The following is a 26,823-nucleotide window of genomic DNA, read 5'->3' on the forward strand; positions in this document are numbered from 1 at the left end:
TGTGGCTGGCTTCTTTTTTTAAATGGTTGAACACCCCTGAACTCTACAGAAGTTCAGAACAAACCCAAACTTTGCAGCTCAGAGTCACCTCTAATCCTCTAACCCAGGGTTTCTCCAACTGAGGTCCATGAACCCCTGGGGGACTGTGAGGGTACTCTAGGGGGTCTGCAAGTCATGTCCGGGGCTGCTGGCCCTGCTGACCAACTCCTCCCCCTCCCTCCCAGTGCCTCCTGCATGTCGCAAAACAGCTGTTCAGTGGCGTGCAGGAGGGAGTGGGTGGAGTGGGGACGGGGCATACTCAGGGGTGGGGGCAGAAAGAGGCGGGGAAGAGGAGGAGCAGGAGTGGAGTGGGGGTGGGAAGAGGTGGGGTGGGGGCAGGGCCTGGGGCTGAGCAGGGGGTTTTGGGATCCGTGAAAATTTTTTAATCAAAATGGGGGTCCTTGGTTTGCTAAAGCTTGAGAACCACTGCTCTAACCTGTGCTGGTTGTGAGGGGTATATGCAGCTTGCTAGAGGGACAGTTAGATGGTGCTTAGTGGGGCTTGAATAGAGATGAATAGTTCCTCTACATACAATACACAGTAGTGCAATACACACAGTAGAAGGACTAAAAAGGATTTTTCTCCTTGTTAAATGTGGCCTGCAAAGGGAAAAATTGAGGAGTTGTGCCCTTTATTTCTCAGTCTGGATGCCAAAGACTTGAAAAATGTTTGTTTGGTTTTTTTCACTTTTCTTTTTAACATGAAAATTTCAAATCCTCTCTAGCCTGGAAGACTCTATGGTGATGGGAGAATCAGTGAAATGTTGACATTGTAAGAGTCAAAAAACTGAAAATTAAGCGATTGAGAGGGGAGGGGATTTTTTGCCAGATAATTTAGAACTCTTTCGGTTTTTCTTTGTTTTTACTGAACACATTGAACTTCAGTAACTAATTAACATTTTGGATAAAGTATGGGTTTGTTAACTATCCTTATGGTTAGAAAGTTTTTTCTAACATCTAACCTAAATCTCTCCCTGCAGCAGATTAAGCCCATTACCTCTTGTCCTACGTTCAGTGGACATGGAGAACAACTGATCACAGTCTTCTTTATAACAGTCCTTAAGATATTTTAAAACTTATCAGGTCCCCTTAGTCTTCTTTTCTCAAGACTAAACATGCCAAGGTTTTATAACCTTTCCTCACAGGTCAGGTTTTCTAAACCTTGTAACATTTTTGTTGCTCTCCTTTGGACTCTCCAATTTGTCCACAACTCTCGAAGTGTGGCACCCAGAGCTGGACTCAGTACTCCAGCTGACCCCTTATCAGTGCCAAGCAAAGCAGAACAACTACCTCCCCTGTCCTGCATCTGACACTCCTGTTAATACACCCCACAATACTAGCCTTTTTTGCCACTGCATCACATTGTTGACTCATTCATTTGTGATCCTCTATAACTACCAGATCCTTTTCAGCAGTACTACCAACTTCGACAGTTATTCCCCATTTTGGAGCTGTGTTTGATTTTTCCTTCCTAAGTGTAGTATTTCGTACTTATCTTTACTAAATTTCATCTTGTTGATTTCAGGCCAATTCTCCAATTTGTCAAGGTTGTTTTGACTTCTAATCCTGCCCTCCAAAGTGCTTGCAACCCCTCCCAGCTTGGTGTCATCTGCAAATTTTATAAGCATACTCTCCACTTCATAATCCAAATAATGAATGAAAAAATTGAATAGTTTGACTGTGAACCATTGATAGTGACTCAGTATGGTTTTTCAACCAGATATGCCATCATTTTATAGTAGTTTCATGTATATCACATTTCCCCACATTTTGCTTATGAGTATGTCGCATGGGACTGTGTCAAAAACCTTACAAAAATCAAGATATATCACGTCTACTGCTTCCCCCTTAGCCACTAGGCCAGTTACCTGTCAAAGAAAGAAATTAGATTGTTTGGCATGATTTGTTCTTGACAAATCCATGTTGGCTATTCCATATTAATTTCTTATCCTCTAGGTGCTTACAAATGAATAAATAATTTGTTCCAGTATCTTTCCAGGTATTGAAGTAGACTGACTGGTACCTAATTCCCATGGTTCTCTTTGTTCCCTTAATGTGTTAGAGCTCATGATAAACATCCCTGAGACTTGTAAGAAATACTCCTATAAAACCAGAAAAGAGAAAATTTGGCATTCCTGATATTTCTTACGGTTAAAACAAAAACAGATCTTATTTTTTTAAACACGGAAAAGAAAAATCTTTCAGACATTCTTTCTCCATCATAAACAAACAGGCTAAAGCTCATTTGTAATAAATTCTTTGCAGATCATTTTTAAAGTTTTGCTATTCAAGCCTTGGTGGGATGTGCTTTCTATCTTAGCGGGATGTTGGTTGTTGAGTGTGCTCATCCATTAGTTCTGAGGAAGCTCTGTTGATGGTGCTGCTGTTACCTCAGAAAAGAACAAAGGAGGCATGATAAGGAAATGCAGTTGTGCTTCTCTTGAAGACAAGTGCTGGGTTTGTGAATAAGACCTTCAAGTTTCTAAACAATTATTGATCTGGGAAAATGGTGTTGGCTGAAAGGGAGAGAGAAAAAGGCTACATACCAATGGCAGCCACTGGAGGAGCACATCTGCCTCTATTCAAGCCATGATTTCTCTTTCTTGGTTGTCCTAGATTAGTTAACATGGGCCTATGCTAATGCTCACACTTTTTTCTGGAAGATTTTCCCTCCCTCTGCGCCTGATCCTGCCATCTTTAATCAGTCAAAACACTCAGCTACACATGCTACTTTGTCTGTGGCTCATTTTTCAGTAGTCACTTGAATGGGAAAAAGCTGTGGGAAAATTGTTAGGAGTATTCTGTCACTTTAATCTGACAGTCAGAATTGCTCCTGTCACTTTGCTGTGACACAATTACTGTCAGTTACAATTACACATGTTGTCGTGGCAGTTAAATGTAACCAACAACTTATGGCTTTTGTTCTCTGACTTGATAACACGATGGCATCCAGGAATTGTCCACTATCGAAATGAGGTGGTGGTCCCTTCTGGCCTTACCCCCTGTAAAATAAGTACCACAAGTCACAGAGTTTATGTCTACGGCGGAAAAGCTGTGCATGGTCTTGCCTGTCTGAGCTAGCTTGGGTCACCGAGCAGTGCAGACAGTGCAGTGTGGGCTTCAGCACAGATCATACAAGCCTGGCCCAAACCCTGGCTCTGTACTTGGCTTGCTAGCCTGCGTTGTGTTACCTTCACTGCTACCATTACGCATGCTAACTGGAATAAAGCTAGCTCAGATAGGCTAGCTGATGTACAGTTTTTGCTCTGTAGAAATGCCTGGAGTCTTATGCTGCCAGAGATGCATTGGTAAGCCCTCTGTATTTCTCCATTCTACAGGTGGAGAACATGCCCTAGAATCCATCACTTGCCACAGAATTTCATAGAATCATAGAATATCGGTTGGAAGGGACCTCAGGAGGTCATTTAGTCCAACCCCCTGCTCAAAGCAGGACCAATCCCCAACTAAATCATGGAGCACTAAATTTCATTTAAAAAAAATATTTTATATCCAAAATAAGAAAAGCGTAAAACCATGAAGCAAATGTAAACAGAGTGTTGTCTTTGTGAGACTGCAGACAGTATGAAACAATAGCTCTGAGGTCTGAACCGGCTCATTATCTCAGTGGACTTCATTCTGAAACCTAAGATGACAATTTAAATGTCAACATTCATCTTATGTGCCATAACCCTAAATCACCTCCAGTGCTTTCCCAGGTGCCAAATGCCCAGTATGCCCAAACCTCCAGCTTCCCCCAGCAACTTCTACAAGGTACTTACACATTTTCACTATAGATGTGGCCCACTGAAAATATGGAGCAGCATGCATTTAATATCTAAACAAGCAGCACATGGAGCTACTGCACTGGTTGTGCTAATCATTGTCATTTAGTTCATTAAAGCATTACATTTGTTATTTAAATGAACCCACCATGAACTCCTGAGCCTGCCACACCACAGCGCTGGAGAAACCACAGGTCCTGCTGGAGAACATAGGTCCAGCTTGACAGATTACATGTTGCCTGGCCTATTAGTTCATACAGTCCATCTCTCTAGCAATGCACAATTGTCACACCTAGTGATCATAAGAATGGCTATATTGGGTCAGACTAGCCCATCTAGCCCAGTATTCTGTCTCTGACAGTGCCAATGCCAGATGCTTCAGAGGGAATGAACAGAACAGGGCAATTATTGAGTGATCCATCCCCTGTAATCCAGTTCCAGCTTCTGGCACTCGGAGGCTTAGGGACAACCAGAGCTTGCAGCCCCAAAGACCTCTGTAGCAAGCCTAACCTCTCTGGTATGTCAGCCCATAAATTCCATACCAATATCAGGTTCACAGAAAGAGTTCATTTAATATAAATATGAAAACAATTGAGACTAGGTCCAGTATTCCTCATGTTGCTTGCTTTGATACGAAATCCACTTCTCTTTTACATTGTCCCCATGTTTTCGATGTGCCATGGATTTGTGTTGCAATGCCTAGGGAAGCTAACAAGGGGAAGCTGGGGGATTTGGCCTTTGATTAAGGACCTGGTGGGGCTTTTAGTATTTGGGAAGGCATGGAAGGTGGTTGGGATTGTGGGATAGAAACATTACCTGGCTGTTTCAGCTAAAACAATGCACAGTTAAATAGTTAATGCTGACAATCTTGTCATTGTTGGTTTTCAGTATTAACAAGTGCTAGTCACACACTTCTCTTAGAGCTATTGCTTCAGTCTGTCTCCAGACCCGGGTAGATAAACAAGCAAGGTACTGAGTAAAAGTAGATTCACTTTTGCAAAGATCTCTTTGCAACCAAAAGGATTGAAATAAACAAATAAAAAAATGTAAGAGCAATGATTCTGGAACAAAAGCCTCCAGTCATGGAAGCAGGAATACGCAGGGCTCTGCCTCCTGAACTTACTGTTCTGTGCAGTCCAGTTTAAATGTTACATGCAGAAGTTACCTCCTTCCTTTGGGAGACTATTCACAATTTTATTTATTTATTGCTTAATCAATAAATAATTATTTATTATATTTAATAATATAATATTAAATATTTTAATTAATAAAATATTTATTATACTTAAATATTTGATATATTTATTATCAATAAATAATTATTTATTGCTTAATCAATTTTATTGTCAAGAAGTCTTTTTTTCCTGATCTCACCCTACATTATCTCTCATTTCTATCAATTTTTCTGGTTTACAGGTAAAACTTGCACAGAGTTTTCTGTAAGGAACAGCACTGGTAACAAGGATTCTTAGTAAAGAAATTGAGGGCACTGTATGCTCTGGCAAAAAGCATAATCCTACAAAGAAGCAAGCCCTGGAGCTTTAATGAAACATACCAGAAGGCTGGTAGGGGCAGTATAGAATTACAGAATCGTAGGACTGAAAGGGATCTTGAGAGGTCATCTAGTCCAGTCCCCTGCACTCAGGGCAGGACTAAGTCCCTGACAGGTGTTTTCTAACCTGCTCTTAAAAATCTCCAATGATGGAGATTCCACAGCCTCCCTAGGCAATTTATTCCAGTGCTTAACCACCCTGACAGGTAGGAAGTTTTTCCTAATGTCCAACCTAAACTGCCCTTGCTGTAATTTAAGCCCATTGCTTCTTGTCCTAGCCTCAGAGGTTAAGTAGAACAATTTTTCTCCCTCCTTCTTGTAACAATCTTTTATGTACTTGAAAACTATTATCATGTCCCCCGTTAGTCTTCTCTTTTGCAGGCTAAACAAACCCATTTTTTTCAAATCTTTCCTCATAGTCATGTTTTCTAGACCTTTAATCATTTTTGTTGTTCTTCTCTGGACTCTCTCAAGTTTGTCCACATCTTTCCCGAAATGTGGTGCCCAGAACTGGACACAATACTCCAGCTGAGACCTAGTCAGCACAGAGCAGAGTGGAAGAATTACTTCTCGTGTCTTGCTTACAACACTCCTGCTAATACATCCCACAAAGATGTTTGCTTTTTTGTGTGTGTGCAACATACCCTGTTCACTCATATTTAGCTTGTGATCCACTATGACCCCCAGATCCCTTAGAATCATAGAATATCAGGGTTGGAAGGGACCTCAGGAGGTCATCTAGTCCAACCCCCTGCTCAAAGCAGGACCAATCCCTAACTAAATTATCCCAGCCAGGGCTTTGTCAAGCCTGACCTTAAAAACTTCTAAGGAAGGAGATTCCACCACCTCCCTAGGTAACGCATTCCAGTGTTTCACCACCCTCCTAGTGAAAAAAATTTTCCTAATATCCAACCTAAACCACCCCCACTGCAACTTGAGACCATTACTCCTTGTTCTGTCATTTCCTACCACTGAGAACAGTCTAGATCCATCCTCTTTGGAACCCCCTTTCAGGTAGTTGAAAGCAGCTATCAAATCCCCTCTCATTCTTTTCTTCCGCAGACTAAACAATCCCAGTTCCCTCAGCCTCTCCTCATAAGTCATGTGTTCCAGTCCCCTAATCATTTTTGTTGCTCTCCGCTGGACGTTTTCCAATTTTTCCCACATCCTTCTTGTAGTGTGGGGCCCAAAAGTGGACACAGTACTCCAGATGAGGCCTCACCAATGTCGAATAGAGGGGAATGATCACGTCCCTTGATCGGATGGCAATGCTCCTACTTATACATCCCAAAATGCCATTGGCCTTCTTGGCAACAACGGTACACTGTTGACTCATATCCAGCTTCTTGTCCACTGTAACCCCTAGGTCCTTTTCTGCAGAACTGCTGCCGAGCCATTCGGCCCCTAGTCTGTAGCGGTGCATTGGGTTCTTCCGTCCTAAGTGCAGGACTCTGTACTTGTCCTTGTTGACCCTCATCAGATTTCTTTTGGCCCAATCCTCTGATTTGTCCAGGGCCTTCTGTATCCTATCCCTACATTCCAATGTATCTACCTCTCCTCCCAGTTTAGTCTCATCTGCAAACTTGCTGAGGGTGCAATCCACACCATCCTTCAGATCATTAATGAAGATATTGAACAAAACCGGCCCGAGGACCGACCCTTGGGGCACTCCACTTGATACTGCCCGCCAACTAGACATGGAGCCATTGATCACTACCCGTTGAGCCCGACAATCTAGCCAGCTTTCTGTCCGCCTTATCGTCCATTCATCCAGCCCATACTTCTTTAACTTGCTGACAAGAATATTGTGGGAGACCGTGCCAAAAGCTTTGCTAAAGTCAAGGAACAACACGTCCACTGCTTTCCCCTCATCCACAGAGCCAGTTATCTCATCATAGAAGGCAATTAGATTAGTCAGGCATGACTTGCCCTTGGTGAATCCATGCTGACTGTTCCTGATCACCTTCCTCTCCTCCAAATGCTTCATAATGGATTCCTTGAGGACCTGCTCCATGATTTTTCCAGGGACTGAGGTGAGGCTGACTGGCCTGTAGTACCCAGGATCCTCCTTCTTCCCTTTTTTAAAGATGGGCACTACATTAGCCTTTTTCCAGTCGTCCGGGACGTCCCCCGATCACCATGAGTTTTCAGATAATGGCCAATGGCTCTGCAATCACATCCGCCAACTCCTTTAGCACCCTCGGGTGCAGCGCATCCGGCCCCATGGACTTGTGCTCATCCAGCTTTTCTAAATAGTCCCGAACCACTTCTTTCTTCACAGAGGGCTGGTCACCCCCTCCCCATGCTGTGCTGCCCAGTGCAGTAGTCTGGGAGCTGACCTTGTTCGTGAAGACGGAGGCAAAAAAAGTGTTGAGTACATTAGCTTTTTCCACATCCTCGGTCACTAGGTTGCCTCCCTCATTCAGTAAGGGGCCCACACTTTCCTTGACTTTCTTCTTGTTGCTAACATACCTGAAGAAACCCTTCTTGTTACTCTGAACATCTCTTGCTAGCTGCGTCTCCAGGTGTGATTTGGCCTTCCTGATTTCACTCCTGCATGCCCGAGCAATATTTTTATACTTTTCCCTGGTCATTTGTCCAATCTTCCACTTCTTGTAAGCTTCTTTTTTGTGTTTAAGATCAGCAAGGATTTCACTGTTAAGCCAAGCTGGTCGCCTGCCATATTTACTATTCTTTTTACACATCGGGATGGTTTGTCCCTGTAACCTCAATAATAACCTTTCCGCAGTCCTCCTTCTGAGGAAGTCGCTTCCCATTTTGGATGAGAAGATTCCCTTTAAAAGCAGCTCAGGAGCTGCAGCCGCATCTTTCTAAAAAGCCAGGGAGGGCCTATCCACACTGCACCAGAGCATGTCTGAACCTGGTTACACAAACATGGCTGGTTGTCCACACAGCATTACTCCAGCAAGCAAAACTGTGTCTCAGCACTGCATGTCTTCACTTACCATGCTTCAAACCAGTCTTCGCAACAGTACACTGTGCTTGTGCATACTTGCAAGCTCAGGTTACCATGATAATGTTTACTGAATTTCACTTGGATTCCATCAATATCAGGAAGTGTTCTATAATTTGGAATTGTCTCTATGGATTATCTCCTACAACTCCATAACATTACCTTTGCCCAACAACCTAGATAAACTTATAATTTAATTGTATCCATAGGTGAAGAAAAAACAAACAAAACGAGCATTCTTTACGACAGCACAAAAAAGAGACAGCCCAGAACTGGGATCCACCACACTCAAAATGCAGCTCTAAAAATCCACAAGAAAAGTCATTGTTCAGTCCACAGAGGTCTGTGCTGAGCTTTCACAGACCTGCAAGTTGTTTCTCTATATCCTCACTATCTGCCTACATAGCACCCCCATGGACCTGAAATTGGCAAGGACAGTTAATATGTGAGGAGTGGGTATTAGTGAGTGTATGGGCTACAGAATAGCCTCCCGTGGCACTGATGGGGTTAAAGAGAGGATGCATCACTGGAGCTCTGGGAGTGAAAGAGGAGAGGACTGCCCTCACCAGAAGCTGGTTACACCACCCACTGTATTTATGACCTGCTGGGCTGGGGTTTGAGGCATTTTGCACATACTGTATGTGGTTACTGTGTGCTACCCCACCATCTCTCCCACAAACCACACCAATTTCCCCCCCTGCCCCCCGCTGTATACTGAGGTGCTAATTCAGTGTCTGTAACAGACATAGATTCTTTTTTTCCCCTCCTCCCTTGTCTTGCTCCCAGGACTCATTCTCTCCCTTCCCTTGTGTAAGGGGTCCAGCTCCCATTAATGAAAAACAGTCCATCACGTCTATAAATTGCCCTTTCCACTTCCAAGGGCCTTCAGAGAGGAAATCACCCCATAATCCAAACTGCTCTGTGTCTGCCCAGATTGAGGGGCTTGGCTGAGCCTCATGGAGCAGCACTCAAGGCTCTGCTGAGTTTTGGAGAGCTTTCTGGTTCTTTTAATCAGACCTCAAGGTAAGCAGCTCAAGGCACTGACCCCCATCCCAATGATCTCCGCTCCCTGCTGTGCCAGCCTGGCCATCCAGCAGCAGTGTTTCCCCAGGGAGCTATGCTTGGTGGGTGTCATACAGCTATAGGTGCTATGGGCCAAGCCCGCAGTTCTCAGTCCTTCTCAAAACAAAAGTTTCGTGGGGAGGGAGGGGGAAGAGGGTTTGGGGTTTTTTTTTTTTTTGGTAACTTGAGTAAGGACTCCAGGATTTGGCTCCTTTTAAAGTAATGTTGATGATAGCTAGATCAGTTCCTACCCTCACTACCACACATAACATTCTGGCTATGCCTCCCAGTCATGAGTCTGCCACCAGATGGCAGACCTACCCAATAGCCACGCACCCATCAAAGGTCCTACTTCCCGTCTCCTCCCCAAAATCCCAAACTTCAAACCGTCTCAAGATATACAAAACTATACTCGCCTCTGCCCTTTGGGGCCCTCTTCATTGGAGGCATTTTCTTCTTTTAGAGCGTAAACCTGGTTTTATAAGATTGCTGTAGAGACCTCCTGGACTGTGATGCTGGCAGATGACAGCATCACACCCCGCTGCAGATGCGTTTTTACACATGGAGGTAGCCACTGAGGAAAAGGCCATGGGATCACTCACCAGTTTCCTGGTGCAGATGGCTGCCCATGTAGAATGCTTCCTTGCCTGAGCCTGGTGCTACTGTCTGCAGGAGCAAGAAATGAAGACACTCAAGAGAGAGCGCACACACCAGAGAACGAACGAACACACAGGCTACTATTCCACTGTAAAAGAACACAGCAAGGCATGGCCAATATGGCTTCATCAAGGACTGATCAGAGATCTGGGGTATAATAGAAGCCTTCCTTGGAAGTGAGACAGAAGCAAAAGAGAATATAATCAGTTAATACTGCAGAGAAAAGATAAAGGCAGGAAAAATGCAGAATTAGAGCAGCCAAAGAGGGTAAGGGTGTTTGTGTGGGTGAGGGTGTGTGTATCAGAAAGGGTATTACTAACATGGGGAAAGTCAGAAAATCAGAAATTAGGTCCATTACTAGTTGATGAGCGAGGATACCATCAATAAATGCTCTTTGATGGTTGTGATGCCCAATGCCTCTCCAAATCTGTGCATGAGAAGGAAAATAAAAGGAGAGACATTTGAACAATTCAGAAGTAGTGAAGAGTTTGTGAACGCAGCTCCTGACAAACAGTATGACACACTTAGGAAATGGACCATGCACAAACCGGCAAGTCCAGAAATGTCCAACACTGTAGTATTTTCAAAATACAGAAATTAAAATAAGTATAGAGCTTCGTGGCTCAGGATGATCACTAGCTAACTCCCTGCATGCATCTCCCCCTCCTTGTGCCTTCACTGACTGCTGGTGGCTTTGCCAATAGATAGCGGTGGCCTAGTCAACGGATGGTGCACAGCCACATAACCTGCAATGCCAAGTTTTCCCACCCAACTAGCGGCCTTAAAAACCCATTTCCGCAGCCACCTCAATCTCCAAGCTTTCTCCAACCTGCTGAAACGGACGAAGTTCCTCTCCAGTGGATCCAATTCCCACAGCGAACCTGCCAACAGACTCAAAGAAGACACAATATTTAATTTGCATTAAATAAACCAGCCCTATTTAGATACATTTAGATTTGCACACAGAGCAATAGACAAAGAAAGTGAGTCCAGTGGATGGAGCACCAGCCTAGGAGTCAGAGGACCTGGCTTCTATTCCCAGCCCTGCCACTGACCTGCTGGGTGAGCATAGGCAAGTCACTTCACCCCTTCTGCCTCTGTTTCCTCTCCACCCTTTCTTCGTCCTGTCTATTTCGACTCTAAGCTCTTTGGGACAGGGACAGTCTCTCACTATGTGCATGTACAGTGCCCAGCACAACAGGGTCTATCTGTCACAGTTGGGGCCTCTAGGCGGTATTGTAATACAAATTACAGACATCCACTGACCTCCTGGTGATGTCGAAGGGACTCTCCCTTCCTCCCCCCCGCTCACAAGGTGATAATCTGTCATCCCTCAGAATGCTTTGCTGAATGCGTCTGTTCCAATGGGTGTTTCTGTCTGGTGGTCTGAAGGCACAGGACTTGGAGGCTGAGGGGTTTTGGCTTTTACCACTAAGAAGTCAACTTCTTTTTTATTTTTAATTCATTTGAGAGGAAGACATCCTCTCTCAGATACTCCTGGGATGGAGGCCACGGGAAACCAGATTAAAAAAAACAATGCCCCCATCTAGTGCTCACTCAGCATCTTCTTCCTTGGGTAGCTCTCTTGACACAAACAAAGATACCAAACTACTTTCCCTATCCCTCTGTGGGCTCATTCTACAACCCTACAGATATCCACACCCCTCGCTCCCAACTGCAAGTTTCCCATCAATCACACATACCAAGGTCGCACATTAACATCTGCTCCTAACCGACTCAATCTTGCTCGCTTCTGGTTCCTAGATTACTGGCATCTACTCAATTCTCCTCTTAAATTGTTCAAAGAGCCCCCCGGCCTGAAAACTGGCCAGTGCTGGAAGCCATATGGAATTCTACGTGACTGCGGAAAATAAAAACTGCACAACACTTGACATTTGTTTTCTAAATCAATACAATTTTTCAAATTTATTTTTTAAGAATTACTTCTAATATATCTTTCTCACAGAAGGAGGGTATAGGGAATGCTCTCATTCCATCTGTAAACACTGAAATACAGATCTGGGAAACCAGGGAAGAGACACAAAAAAGTGCATTTTACAAAATTCTCAACTAAAATATATTTTACATGTATTACATTTCAATTTAAATTCTACCGACTGCATTTTCAGTTTCAAAAAATATTTCCATATCTAATAGATTAAAAAAGCATGAAATATTCTCATTATGGATAAGACATTTTGATTCATTTACATGCTGTTTGCACAACAGCATAAGCAACCATGTGAGTCTTGAACAATGTTCTTGGCCTGAAGCAGATTCTGACATAACATCAGAAGAGAGAGGATTTCTCCTCTCCGGACAGGCGTGACAGCACATCCCAGAACCTGGGTAAATACAATTTTTCCTCTCCCCTTTGGGCAAGTTGGATTTCTTTTCCCGTCCCTGGAAAGGAGATAGGACAGGTGAGGGGGTGGGAAGGGAGGAACCAGGAGAAGTAAGATTTTCAGCAAGTGACTGTGGTTTCTGAGGCTGGATAGTAAACGCTTTACTGACTTTGCAGTAGTGTGCAGATTTGAGTTAGTAGGAGGGCTTGAGAAACCCTGTCACGACATCAGTAAATAAAGCTACTCCTTTTGCAAAAGAGGATCCCAGACATCTTAGCATGGTCTGTCCCTGACCCCATTGATCCTACTCAGGATGGCTCTCCAAGGGGTCCCAAATCTGACTCAGGACATATCAGCTCGTCCATATAAGGGTTCCTATCATCAATCTGGGCTGTTTCCCCTGTATTAGTCCCACTGCTCCATTTTCCCTGTGCACCCCTTTTCACCATGTAGCCACAAAAACTACCTCTCACCATGGGACCAGAAGGGCAGGCAGCAGCTACAGAAACTACAATATTGCTCCACAAACACACCACTGTATACTATGAGGGAGCAGGAGCTGTACCGTCCTCCCATCTAGAACCAGTGAGCATCCCCTCTATGATGCTTCTCACTTGGCCAAGTGAGAGCCCTGAGGTTCCTCCTGCCCTGCCCTGTTGCTGTAGTGAAATGCGCTCTGTAGTGCCAATGGCCTGACCTCCTTATTCCAAGTAACTGTTAAGGAAAACACAGACAATTACTTGACACCAACAGTACCTTGAGGTATAAGTGGGATTAGATGCTTAAATTATGGATCTGTGCTCAGGTGCCTACTGTTAAACCTCTTGAAAATGAAGGCTTGGGAGTTTTTCTCTGGGGTGCACTGGCAGGGACTTTGGAATTTTTCATCATCCTCTGGAATATTGAGCAGGAATTGTCCACTGAGACCAGGTGAACATGTGCCACACTTCCAGGCATGGACCTCATGGGCCTCAGACCTTCCCATCTTCTTTCGAGATCCTCTTGTCCTTCCACAAACATTCCCCTCTTTGGTATGTAGAGCAAATCTATGGATATCACCTGTACTAACAGAAACACAGGCTGCACTGTTTTCACTTAACGGAATTGAATGTGGTAGGGATATTTTCTCCAGGCCAGGTAGGTGTAGCCTCAGTGATCAGAGCAAGAGGGAAATCCCCTTGATTCCAGCTCCGTCAGTGTCCATGGTGAGTACAGGTAGTGCTACTTCCACGTAAAGGACAACAACGTTAAAGCAGTATGAACACTTCTATTGTTTAACACTAGTTCAGGCACCCCCAAAACTGAAAACACAGGTCCCTAGTTTAAATGAGTGACTCCAGCAGTCAGCAGGTACATGGATTGATACAGTGTTGATTCTCATTCTTTAAATTAGTGCAATCTACAAATGGATTCCCAGCTTTGTGTGACTGATTCAATGGACTCTGTTATGCTGTCCTTTGGTTTTCTTTAGAATTAACTTCAATAGTTTGTGTTAAGATAAACTAAAGTATCTCTAGGATCTATACACATAAGGCAAGAGGCAAAAGTATCTGTAGGAATCAGGTAGCATTTTTCAACAACGCACACCTCTCATTGGTCAGTTCCTTTCAGAAGCAACCAAGCCACCCTGGTGAGCATGTTCAGATGTCAGTATAAGTGGTAGGGGAGGAGGATGGAAGGCAGTACCAAAAGAGAGCACTGCTAATTTTCTCAGCAGTATGACCATGCCCAAGACCAAAACAATCATGTCAGGTGTCATTTTTAGGATGAAATAGCCAAAGGAAATATTTTTCATTTCTTCCCCTGCCTCTAGCTTACCCACCTATGGTGGAATGTGCGCATCTAGATTCTATATGGACTAAACTACAGCAAAGAAAACTGAACTTGGAAGGGAGAGAATAAACCATTTATACTGCTAGGGATAGCCTCTGATGTCAAGGAGGGCAAGGAGACAAGTATCCTGAAGAGAAGAAAAGCATGGCTTTCACCTACAGAGCAAACCTCGTGTGTTCCATATCTTACAACAGTACGTGTCTGCTGGAAGTGTGCCCTATTGGCCAAGGACCTCTGACAGACATGAAGCTTTCCATAAAGGCGTGAGGTAAGGCTTACTATCCCTCGCCCCGTTTTCTGCCTTGGAGCTGAAACAGAGTTCACGGCCTGCCTAAAGGCCCTAATCTGGGTAGTAAATCATAGACTGCAGAAAAACTGTATAGGGAAAAGGAGTCCCTCTCCCTTTACAAAGCAAAAACTATTCAATATGGCAGACAGCCACACTGCACCTGGCACAACTTCACGAGGAATTACTGGATTTTGAAGTAGCAGTGACATCAAGAATCCCCACACCCTGCCTTTTCTGCTGGGCAAGCATGGCTATCCTGTACCATGCAAATGAACCAGGCTTCGCCCTCTCTCTTCACATCAGGACATGAAAACCATGGACCTATCACAGCTTGACTCATACCTGCACCACAGCATCCCTCCTACATATTCTGACCACCCCCACCAATGATGGCTTTGGATTTAGTATACTGGCTTTTCTCCCCTGCAAAACCCCTCTCAATATATGCATCTCTATATACATATATAGATATAGATTTACATATGCAAGTACCTATATCTATATACATATATTTATTTATAGGTATATATTTTAATTTATCCTCTTTAATGAAGTGCTGTGCTTTGAACTGCTGGCCTTCCTTGACAGGGATCTGTTCCTGAATGCGGAAATCTTTTCAGTCTTTGAGGACAGAGTGCTTGGACATTCCTTCTGGCCTGCAAGCAGTACTAGAAAAGTTGCTGAGCATGCATGGATGTCCCAGACAGTCAACCTGCCACTGGCTCTCTGGCGCCACTTATCATCACCATAGCTGGACTGAAGAGTTTTGCTACTGCGGATTCTTCAAGATGCGCCCATGTCGAAAATCATAGACATGGCGGCAGAGGAAAACCAGATCAGGATCAGTGTCCTCTGGCACCTTGCGATGTGGAGGGGTGGAATATTCTTCTGACGGAGGAACCATCATTGTTTTCCTGCCTGGGATCCCCTCGACACGACGCTTCGCCAAGGCACAAAATCTGCAATGTGATTAAATACAAAATGTCACAGGGAACCTTCATTTACTGCCTTCACTGCTCAAGCTTTCACTTTTCCTGCTAAGGTCTCCTGCTGGAAGAGACTATAATCTCTTTCTGCTCCTTAGGGTTACACCCATTATAGTATATTCCTGCCAGGCTACTGCAGGAGTGGGGAGGATAAAGTTATGGATTCTGGAATAGAACTATCCTTTCTCCAAAAAGATCTAGAGGTTGGTTTACAAGTTATAACTACTCTGAGCTTTACCAAATAGCACAATAGTTTAAATTTCCTGGCTGGTAGATTCTGTACAGTTTTACAGTATGGAGGATTACAACAGCCAATCTGCATCGTTTAACCACCTTTGCTTTATTTCTGTTGATCAGCACTGGAAAAAAATTATTGCTCAAATAAAGGTGATTAAGCAAGAACAGAAGCCAGGTCACAGAAGCCAGGTCACTCCATTCTCTGAGTCAACAAGGCCTTCTACTGGTCCTGCAGGATGACAAAACAAACTTAAATTAATGCATACTGGAGTTGGATACTCTGGAACAAGACCTGCCGTTTGTGAGCCTGGTGCAGGAGGAGGAATATGCCCTAGTGCATTATAGTACTTTAAAACAATGACTGGACATTTGCAGAAAAAAATGTGTGTGTATAAAATGATTCACCAGCCAGTCAACCTGATAATTATACCACAGTGTTTTAATTTATAAGCACTCATGGCAGAAGGCTCCTGGGCACCTTAAAAATATAAACATTTTAGCTCGAATGGAGAGAACGTGCACAAACAGAGCTGAGATCAGGAGCAGAACAAAGCATGCCACCCAAACACCAAGTAAAATAAAAAACCTTGAGCCTTGCCCAGTGTGATGACACAAACATTCAGTGGGGCGTGTTGAAAAGGACAGCATTCCTGGCCCTGCAGAGAAGGTCCTGCCTTCTGTACTTTCTCGTGTTTATTTATAGCGAAGCTGCTGTAAGAACCTCACTGAGCTCAGCTGTAGCAGCAGGACATAAGCAGACAATACCTGACGTAGAAGAGCTCTCTTATATGAGGCTATCTGAGTATAGCCATAAAATAATGATACACTAGCTGCCTGTTCTGCAAGTGAGAAACCTATGGAATGTGGGTGTAAAACTTGTAGGCGAAGACTCCTGCACAGTAGCCAAGCTTGTTCTGCAATAGCTGCAGAGCTGGAGCGGTTTAAGGGCACAAGTGTGCACATACCAGTAATCCCGCCTAAAGATCAAAGGCTGGCATATCCATGCTAAGGTCGACATCAGGAAGAAAGTGCCTACATTTGAAATATTTTGAAGATTAAAACCAAACAAACAACTATTGACCGCTGATGAAATATGGGCTTCGGGGAGCAGATTGTGATTGAACACGATTCTCATGGTGAAAACTCTTCTCATTGTGCTTGGTACATACCCCAGAGACAGAGCTGCCATTGAAGCAGCAAAATCCTCCATCCACAGGTAAGATCTCCTTCCTATCTAGCTTGAGTTCAAACACTTACTTTGCAACGACTGTGGTATCACTGAGATGGAATCACCATAAACAAAGCTTATGTAATTTTGGGCATCTGCTTACTAACCCAGCTGGTTGAACTCTCACCTGAATAGAGGCACTTAGGAATGGGGGAGGATATCTGCAAGATCTCAATGAAATGGATACCACAGATCATGCTACTTATCAGTTCTTCAAGTGGTTTCAAAGACACATTGTGCAACAGTGGTTATCTGAACAAGAATCCATATAGGAGGTTCTTCTGAGTCAGTGAATTCAGCTTTGCTGACCAGTTTGTGAAAACACCTTCCCACTGCCTTTGCTGGTGTCTTTGGACTCCCTGAGCATTCAAACCAGTTTAGCACAGGTCAGCAATGGACCGCTTGTACAGTGTGCAGAGAGGCACATTTCCAAGGAACACCGCCAACAGGTCCAGTTAGTACAAAATTTGTCAAGTTGGCTCCACTGTGCAGTAAAAATATCTCAGCATGTGGCCAGTGAGTCAGGAATAGCTGCTGTGGATTCTGAAATGGGCAACCCCTCAGCATACTGTAATTTATGAGGAAAGGCTGTATTCCAATCACAGCAGCTTCATGTCAGAGCTGATGCAACTTCACAGGTTCAAAGCAATTAGAGTAGGAACAAACCTGTCCTCTGGACATACCAAGCACATTTGTAAGAACATCCTGTCTTTTTTTTTTTCCAGGGACTCACTGTGTAAACAAGCTTTTCTTTACTACACTTTCATTCTATGGCTCACTTTAGCAAGTCCTTCTGAAAGGTAAGTTATACCAAAAGGAAAATGACAGAAAGTGGTCTTTCCAAATGATTTTAATTCCCCAATTACTCAGAGTGGATTTATTCCACTTTTATTGAAGTTCCATAAAGGCAATTCTAAATAGTTCAGCGCTGCTCTAGTTGCTTTAATGTAACATCTGCCTGCCTCTGTCAAGCCATGCCACAGGGAAATGGGACTCCTGTCCAGAAGTTTCAAACCAGTGCAGAAGCCCAATGGTATATTATTCCCAGTCACTCATGTCTGCTTTTTCGGGGAGTGAGTTATTAAAAAAGCAGCATGTAGTTCAGAACCAGGATGTACATGGTGTGCAAAAGAACTTTTGTAAAAATCAGTATAAGTTTAATTAAAAATAACTATTGTAGGAAATGACCTTCATTCTTAGAAACCCAGTGAAGCATTGGAACACAGCATAAGGAACAGTGTGAAACTGGCTAAGCTAGTTTTACTGCCCAAGATGAGCAAAGCATACAATGCAACCAACAGCACACAGTAAAAGCACATAAAATAGGATACATTTTTAAAGGGTTATTTTCCATTTTAATAACCTATGGTCTGGACTTTAGAGCTAATTTCTATTTTGCCACTGTTACTTTAAATGGTGCAATCTGTTAGAAAATACAGATACTCTGAAGTCCTTGGTCACTCAGACTGATTAAAAATAGCAAAAATTAAACCGTAAGGTCAGTTAAATACTTCTCTAGTCACTATATTGGGTGACCTAATTACCAAAACACCTGATACTATAGGCACGTCTACAAAGAGTGATAAGGACAGCGAACACATTAGGCATATGCATTTTAGTTGAACTTGGAGCGCACATGTGCACGTGGAGGAACTGTACAATATTGTATGGGTTTCTCTGTTACACTCCAGTGTTGTAACTGAAATGTTACCGTGTTTTACTGTGTCTACTGATGAGCATGTTCCGTAGTAGAAAGGTCATGCATGTGTAAACACTTATAAACCGCTTAAAGTGTTTATAAACCACAAAGCAAAGAGATACCCAAAGAGCTAGAGCATGACAAACACTCCTAGATTAGCACAGCCCTCTCATTCACTAAACGTACTGCAAGTTTACCTAGGAGAGGTAGGCTGCAAAGCACACGCAGTTCTGCTGAATGAGGTCAGGTAATAGAAATGTTGAAAAGAACTGGTGATACAGAGATAACTTGCTGTTGCTTTTGCAACTTAAGAGCACCACCTACCTGCAGTACTCTGCAAAGGTCAGAACATAGCACTTTTCCTCAATGCAGGCAATACTGTTTTCATCCTGATGTCGGGATGCAAAGATCTCGTTCTGCAAACGGACATACAATGGGGACAGTCACTCAACTGGGCAGGAGCGCTTAGAGAGACAACGCAGTCCTAGGTATACTCTCCTTAAAGAGGAGAAAGGCTATGCACACATGCAACAACACGCTTCTTAAAGAGAAAGCACAACCCCCTACAAGTCAGATGTTGCAATTAACCCAAACAATTTACAGTTACAATTTTATAGCCTAATTGTTTTAGTGACCAAAAGAACATTTAACATTTGACCAAAATGTTATAGCTTTCCCATCACATAAACTCACCACCATTCTACTTTATATTGTCAGGTCTCCACATGTATTGCAAATATCACTGTTCAGTAAGACAGCTGCCACCATCAGGCAGCTCAGAGATACTGCTTATAACCAAATCTCTCATTTCAAATGCAATTGAGAGGCTGTGACTTATATTGTGATAAGTGTTTCTCACCAGGTGACCTTTCAGAATGCTGCATTGAGCAATATGAAGGCAGCTTTTTCAAAAAATGCTCTTCCAATACCAGACTCAGCAAGAAGACAGCTCAGAGGGGAAAATGTCCTCTAACGTCTGTCAGGGAAGATACTACCACACAAGGCCCAAGATGCAAAGAAATCCAAAGTAAAGACAGAATTTTTCACCCCATCCAATCCCAGTGTCAGACCTCTAGAACTGCATGTGGGAAGACTGGAGAAATTGCATGGCAAAGAAGGAACCTTCTTACAATCCCCCCCTTTGTTTAGCAACTTAGGCAGAAGGCAGGAGCTCTCTTCCTCCCCCATTTCCAATACCCTGGGGGACAGTCTCAGTTTTCTCTTCTCTGCGCTGGAAATCTTTCTGATTCATTTTCACAAATAAATTATATGAATGGAGTATGAATGGTATTTAGCCAACCTCTCCCACTAGCCTCTCAATTACTGTAGTGATCAGTCTCAGACTAAATAAATTGTCCCCTTTTTTTCTCCAACTCTCCCCCAGCAACTGAAAGAGCTATTCTAAGTGATGAAGAAATGGCAGTAGCCTCTTCTCCCCAGTTTGAGTCTCGAAAGGGTGCATCTGAAGCAGCTAGGGAGGGGTGGACAAGTGCTGCCACTGGGCATAGGCCAACCCAGCTGGAGCTAATTTAGTGAGTATTAGGTGTGGCAATCAGAAGCAAAGAGGATCTGGGGTAATAAGGGTGCTGTTGTGTAAGTGCCTGGAAGCAGCAGCCAGGAATGTGCTTCAGAGTTAGTTTCGCCTGGAGTCCTAGGGAAGCAGGGTAGGTGGAGGACAGGCTTCACTACAGCCTCAGGAGCAGGGTCAGAGTCTGGGAACGTGATCAACAACTAGACAAGCAACAAAAAACTAACCAACAAACAAACCCCAACCCCTAGAGGTGTGTGAATGTTTTGGTTTCCTCCTTGCATCAAGTTTACCTGAGTCATCCTTGGCAGGCCTATTCTACCTACTCAGCCCAGTGGCAGCTTCTCCTTTTAAAGCAGTTTTTGTATAGCAAGACAGGTGTGGGAGGAGGAAAATGAGGTAGTTCCTCCCTAACCCAACTTCTTGCTCTCTACGCACTAAAATGCAGTTAGATAACCTCAGATTTCATTTGTGGACTAAAATGTCACAAGGTACCAAACTGGTTTCCAAAAGAAAATTGGGGATTCTACATGTGGCATGCACAACTACTGAATGGAATTTAAAAACAGCACATTGTGGACTTTTTGTTGGATGGAAAAACGGCAGTAACTCATTCCTCTCTAATCTCTGTGCTCTTTTGGTTTAAAAATGTACCTTTCCCCCTCCATGCAAAACCAAGCAAAGCAACAGGCCTGGGTTTGAAGACATACTGGGTCACAAGTTTTACTTTTAAAAGTGAACCCTTTGTGCAGAAGGAGCACAGTATCCTTCTTAAGTCTGTTTTTAACCCTCCTAATAAATCCACCCTTTTCTGCCCTATACAGATTTACTTTCACATTATACAAAAAGGGAACAGGAGATTTTGGTCTAGTATGTCTAATTTCAGGCCAGAGGGACTGGATTGATTCCCTAAAAGAGGAGTTTTTAATAGAAAGTCAATTCAATTCATAGATTTAAGGAAAGAAGGGACCCATTCAGATCACCTAAGTCGGATGTCCCACATAACACAGGCCAGAGATGCTCACCCAGTAATTCCTGCATCGAGCTCATAACTTCTGGTTGAACCAAAGCCTATCTTTTTGAAAGACATTCAGTCTTGATTTAATACAAAACACAGCATTTTCTGATTCCCAACACAGTGCACCTTCCCCTAGCTAAAGTCAAATAGCCTCTTTTATAAAGTGGCATAGGACTGTTTTCAGACCAGAGAAAATAGTAAATTTTAAAGCAAAGAAGGTCCTGTGAAAGGTACAGATACTTCTGTTACCACCCATCCTTGTAACTCACAGCATTAGATTGCTTGTGTCCTACGTGAAACACACTGGTTTTACCCATTCAACACAAAAATATGGCAGCATCTGTGGAGCAGCCAGGAGACCAGTGTGACAAGGATCCTGTCTCTATGTGTTAAGAAGGGCTAAGCATGAATGCTGAGCAGGGATGTTCATTCCACTCCCATCTCCCTGGAATAGAGTGGATCCTTGCCAAATATCCCCTAACCATCCCAACTAGGTATTTGGGATTGCTCACCTGATGCATGCTGGGATTGCGACCTCCCTGAGTGTGCTCCGGTCTGTAATACCACAGGAGACTCATCATTAGCTCCCCTGAAAGGAGACAAGAGACATTTTGAAGTCAGTGATGAAAACACGCATTAAGGAGTGTCACCATCCAGTTTCAGCTCTCCTGTTTCATCCATCAGCCCTTGTATTTCCATAGCTCTCACCTAACTGCAGCTATACAGTGATAAATATTTGATGTTGAGCTAAGTTTCCTTTTGTTATAGCAATTGACTAGGTAAAACAAGTGGTGTCACTATTCCATTGTACCCTCACCACCTAATAACTATTCACAGTCCCAGATGAAGAGGTCACTAGTCAACAAAGCCAAACTGTTTTATTCAAATATAAAATAGCAGCTGAACTGGGATTTGTCAAGTACACGGGTCCAAGGTTTAGGACTTGCAATATTTAGTCCTGGACAAATGCAAAAAGAGCACTACCATGGTACCAGCAGAGGCCTTACCATCTTAAGTTTTGCTATTTCACAAGCTGTCAGGGGTATGACTTGCTCTGTACCATTTGGCATACTAAGCTTCCAACTTAGACAAAGAATTAGGCTCTAGCCCTGGAGACCTGTCAGATATGGAATCTTACAATCAAAATCACACTATTCCAATTACCATTCAGCTTGTACCTATTACATGATTTTCAGTGCTAATATCAAGAACTTCTGCAGCTACAAATCAATGCTTCATCTTCCAGATTACAAACTGTTTAGAATATTTGCACAATTAGTGGTTCATGAGATACCTGCTCCTACTAAATCACGTGGGAGAAACTGTTGCAAAGATCTTTAGTTGGTAGATCTGTACAGATGCTTTCAGGACAATTACTGATTCTGAGTTAATGACTAAAAAGATGAATTTTCAGTTCCTGTAGCAGAGTTCACCATGCACAGCTATAGGGCTCTGATTACCTAGCTCCTTCCCTTTATCAACCAAACCGGTAGTGGTGAGTTATTCTGGCAAATTAGCGTCCGCTACTCAATTCTGCCATTAACCCATTTCCACTCAGTTCTTTGGGATTTGACGGACAGAGGGTGAACATAATGTATTCTGGCTTTCTGCCCAGTACCTGTTTTTGGGTCTTCCCACAGCGCCGATATCTTTGCCACATAAGGCATAGATTTCTTTCGCGGTCCTGATTTCAAAAGGACTGTATCTCGTACCCGGATAATTTCCCCATCTCTCTCCACAGCCTGGTAGCTCTTACGAACAGCTGGCTCTGGCTCATTCTATAGTGTTGGCAGGGGAAAGAGAGGCAAAAAGTTAGGCTAGGAAATACTTTAGAACAACTAATCCAAGCTGCCTTTAATCGTCCTGGTCTTGATTAAAACAGTTCACTAAAAACCTTCTCCGAAGTGGTGCACCTTGGCTGCAAGAGCTCCCAGAGAGAAGTCACATAGCACAAATCCACCCATAGCATCTCTATATCCAGAGGGCAAATTTGAAAAGTGGGTGTGAACTATTTGCTAATGAACCTAGAAAAAAAAGCCACAGAACATTCTCCTGGGTTCAGGAATCAAGTGTCTTCAGATCAGGTATGGCCACCAGTCTGATGTTCAGAAGGGCTATGGAGAAAACGTAATGCTACTGCTTCGGTACAGTAAATTGCAGAATCTTCACCACGCCAGTTTAAGGATCAGTCTTAGTCTAAAAGGAAAAAGTAGTACTTCGAAACCGTCTCCCCCATTGTATTTTAAATTAATCAAAAGTGAGCATTCCTATACCTGTGCGCACACAAACCTGCTTTCAGGTAAGTGTTCTTCTGACCACAAATTTTTAATATTACCAACCTAGATATTGTAGGTTTCCAGCTGCTTATGCTACTGATGCAATTGGAGACTAAATCTGTTGTTTGTTTTGAAATATAATAGTTATGCTTCCTAAGAGACTGTTAAAAACTATTTGTAAGAATGCAACAACATGTAATATGTCCTCTTGAAAATACAGGCAAAGTGAAATCCACTTTACTAATGAAGTGAGGTCAAGGGGTTGTGACAACACAAATTGGGCTGGTGCAAAAACATTTGGGCTGAGTTATTTGTTTCTTGGCTTCTCGTTCTTCTTCCAGCACTACAGCAGCACATGCCCTTGTCCCCAGCATGACAAATGAGCAAAGAAAAAGCCTAAAAGGTGAAGGTTGCTTTTTTGCTCTGTTCTCATCTGACCTCTTGGGCACGAGGAACAAGAGTAACAGGCTCTGCCTCTATGGATACATCTACAGAACAAAACAAAACCCAAAGCCGACATTCCCACTCAGTCTGGAGCTTGGGCTCTGAAACTCAGCAAGGTGGTTGGTCTCAGAGCCCCAAGCTCCAGCCCTAGTGGGAATGTCTACACAGCTATTTTTAGCTCTGCAGTGCATGCCAGAGTGTGGAGACCTAGGCGCTGAGACTCTGCCACAGGGTTGTTTTTTTGCAGTGTAGATATACCCTCTGAGTTAAGAGCCACCTATTCTGCCCCAAGAAATGGGATAGTTTCCTTCAGATTTTTTCTTTCTTCCAAATTTGTGTGTACACTTTGATATTATGGATAAAATGAAACCGCAGAGCAGGGTAACCTCTGATGCAGCAGAGTTGCCTCACTGGGACAAATCTCTACTCCTACAGGCTCAGAAGGCCAGAGATCTGTTGAAGGGGGAAGCCTAGTTGGGAGAAGAACCCCCATGGAGAAGAACAGCTGACTAGGCCCTATAAATAGGGCATAAAAGATGTGGGCTGGTGGGGCCCCCATTGGACTGACTTTGTGTCCTTCCCAAGGCAACAGAGGGGAATTATTGCTGGAGCTACGGGCACCACCAATGCCTGATGAGACAAGCTCAAGCAGCTTGGCAGTTGCTATTTTTGCCTTAGAATTGCCCTTAGATTGCTGCTTCCTCTACTCCCTGTAGTGGGGCTAGCAGGTACCACTTGCCACTTCCCTGCTGGGGTTCACCGCTTGCATGATCCAGCACCTGTGTCCTGGCTTACAGGAGGCAGCTGTCCCTCTCTGACTACAAACCCAGCGCCACTCGTTCTCAATTATCTGGGAAGAGGAGCAGGAGAAGCATTCCCTTTGAATCCTAAACTCTACAGCATTGCTGCATGTAGCTGCATCTTCAGAGACAATTCCATCTCAGAGGTAGATGAAGCAACCCCAGTTTATAGATTACACTGTATTTTGGTAATAGCAACATATATATATATATATTTTCCTTTTAGGCTTTTTCTCTGCTTGCCTGTCATGCCAGATGCCAGGGCAGACCAGGGCATGTGCTGCTGCAGTACCGGAGAAAGAACGAGAAGCCAACAGTCAAGTGGCTCAGCCCCAAAGCCCAGCAAAAATGTTTTACACCAATCCAATTGTTCCCTTGTTAAAGAAATGCTGGATGACATCCAGTGAGATCGTGCTGTTACAGAGGTAACAGCAGAAGTGTCACTCTGGAGAATGCTCTTGTACCTGCAGGCAAGTCTACCTAACCTGAAATCCTGCAACCTCCCGTCCTTGTCCCTACAGGATCTCAGTTTACTGTGCAGCATGCTTGGAGGCATACATAGGAAAGCAGAATTTTTCCAGCACTTACCACAACATACACGGCCTTTTCGCAGGCTGCACCCACGGGTATCCAGCCATTGGTTGCTCTCCTCCTGCTGATGCGCTGCTGCTTTGGATGAGAGTGACCTCCTGCTGCTTTGCTATCACAGGCATGTAAACAGCCAGCAGTATTTCGAAGACCAGATTTGGAGCCACTGGGGGGCTTGGAGCTCTGTGGACACTCTCGGGCCATGGTCTGGGGTTCCGAGTTGGGGGTCTGCAAGTGAGGAACTGGTTCTGCAGCTGGTGGCACACTGGGCACAGGACATCCTGAGAGTGGGTGGGCAGGTGATGCAGGGTGCCCTGCCACAGGGATCGTGAGGCTCAGCTGGTCCAGAGATTTGCAACTTTCTAACAAGAGGGGGAGAGAGGGAGAGTGATATATTTGTACTGCAGTTTCTTGATAACGACTAAATTAGCAGGATGATCCCAAGCTAAGCAATACTTTCCTAAGGAATTCTCTTTATTGCACTACTAGTAGTGGGCAATACTTCTATTTACGTATGGACCTCCTGTACTAGGAAACATTTTGTACTACTGCTCGATTCTAAAAGCAATGACACTTGAGTATGCGGCTTTGAAAATGCACTGAAGTACAACCTCACTATGACAAACCCATTTGATATGCCCCTCGCTAGTGCCAGCCTCTCATGTACAAAGGGCTGGGTTAGCGCCCTAAGTGATACTAGACTAGATACAGTGATTCCAGCCTGTCAACATACACGGAAAGGTGAGTAGCAAAAGGGCTTCCTGTGTGAGAGAAGTGAGAACTCGCAAAGGACTAAACTATACATTAACCATCTGTCAGGGATGGTCTACACATACTCAACCGTGCCTCAGCACGGGGTGGTGGACTAGATGACCTCTTGGGGTCCCTTTTAGCCTTACATATCTATCCCCCCATACTAACCCAAAAGCCCAATTTCCTTCAAGGTGCCAGCACAGGCACTAAGTTTAGTCAGTGAAAGTGAAGAGCTTTCTCTGATGAGATCCAGACCAATGATAAAACATGGGGCCGAACTTGAAACAAAGCATATGCTGTTACCTTTAGGACAGCCCTATATCCCAGAAGCAGACATATTTACTACCACAGGCTAGCAAGTCAGCTGACAAAGCCTTCCAAAGACATCCCAAAGCATTTTACAATGATAATTCACATCCAAAATTTCCAGTGCCCAAAGCGTTCAATCCATGAAATAAGCCCGAGTAAAAAAGAAAGAAGCTTAGATCTGAAGAAGTCTAGTGACACAGCATTATCAATTCCGGCAAGGAGGGAGCCCCCAGCTTAACAAACAGCCCAATACATAAGAAAATCCCCATGCTTCATAAATCTGAAAGCATGCATCCTGGAAATGCCAACAGGGCAGCTTCAGGCAATCTCAGACAGCACTAAGGTTCACAAAGACGGCTGCTTTGATACATCTGCAGGACCCCAAGTGCGCACCGCCTTAAAAATAAAAGCAGTTTAAGAGAATC

General features: G+C 43.8%; 1 protein-coding gene across 4 annotated transcripts in view; it reads right to left on the reverse strand.

Annotated features, from left to right (window-relative positions):
* Nucleotides 1-11,644: 11,644 nt before the first annotated feature.
* The window catches only part of BAHD1 (bromo adjacent homology domain containing 1), a 68,649-nt gene continuing 53,470 nt past the window's right edge, over nucleotides 11,645-26,823 (reverse strand). For 2 of the 4 annotated variants that reach the window (XM_073348777.2, XM_073348779.2), the window contains exons 3-7: nucleotides 25,337-25,698; nucleotides 22,847-23,006; nucleotides 21,741-21,817; nucleotides 19,007-19,098; nucleotides 11,645-15,491 (exon numbers count right to left, since the gene is read on the reverse strand). In XM_073348777.2, the coding sequence (XP_073204878.1) occupies nucleotides 15,302-15,491; nucleotides 19,007-19,098; nucleotides 21,741-21,817; nucleotides 22,847-23,006; nucleotides 25,337-25,698 (881 nt within the window). In that variant the 3' untranslated portion in view covers nucleotides 11,645-15,301. Of the gene's footprint in view, nucleotides 15,985-19,006; nucleotides 19,099-21,740; nucleotides 21,818-22,846; nucleotides 23,007-25,336; nucleotides 25,699-26,823 lie in introns of all 4 variants that reach the window. The other 2 variants (XR_012159465.2, XM_073348780.2) reach the window with 2 other exon arrangements.

Source organism: Lepidochelys kempii, chromosome 6, assembly GCF_965140285.1.
Source record: "Lepidochelys kempii isolate rLepKem1 chromosome 6, rLepKem1.hap1, whole genome shotgun sequence".
Classification (NCBI taxonomy): domain Eukaryota; kingdom Metazoa; phylum Chordata; order Testudines; family Cheloniidae; genus Lepidochelys; species Lepidochelys kempii.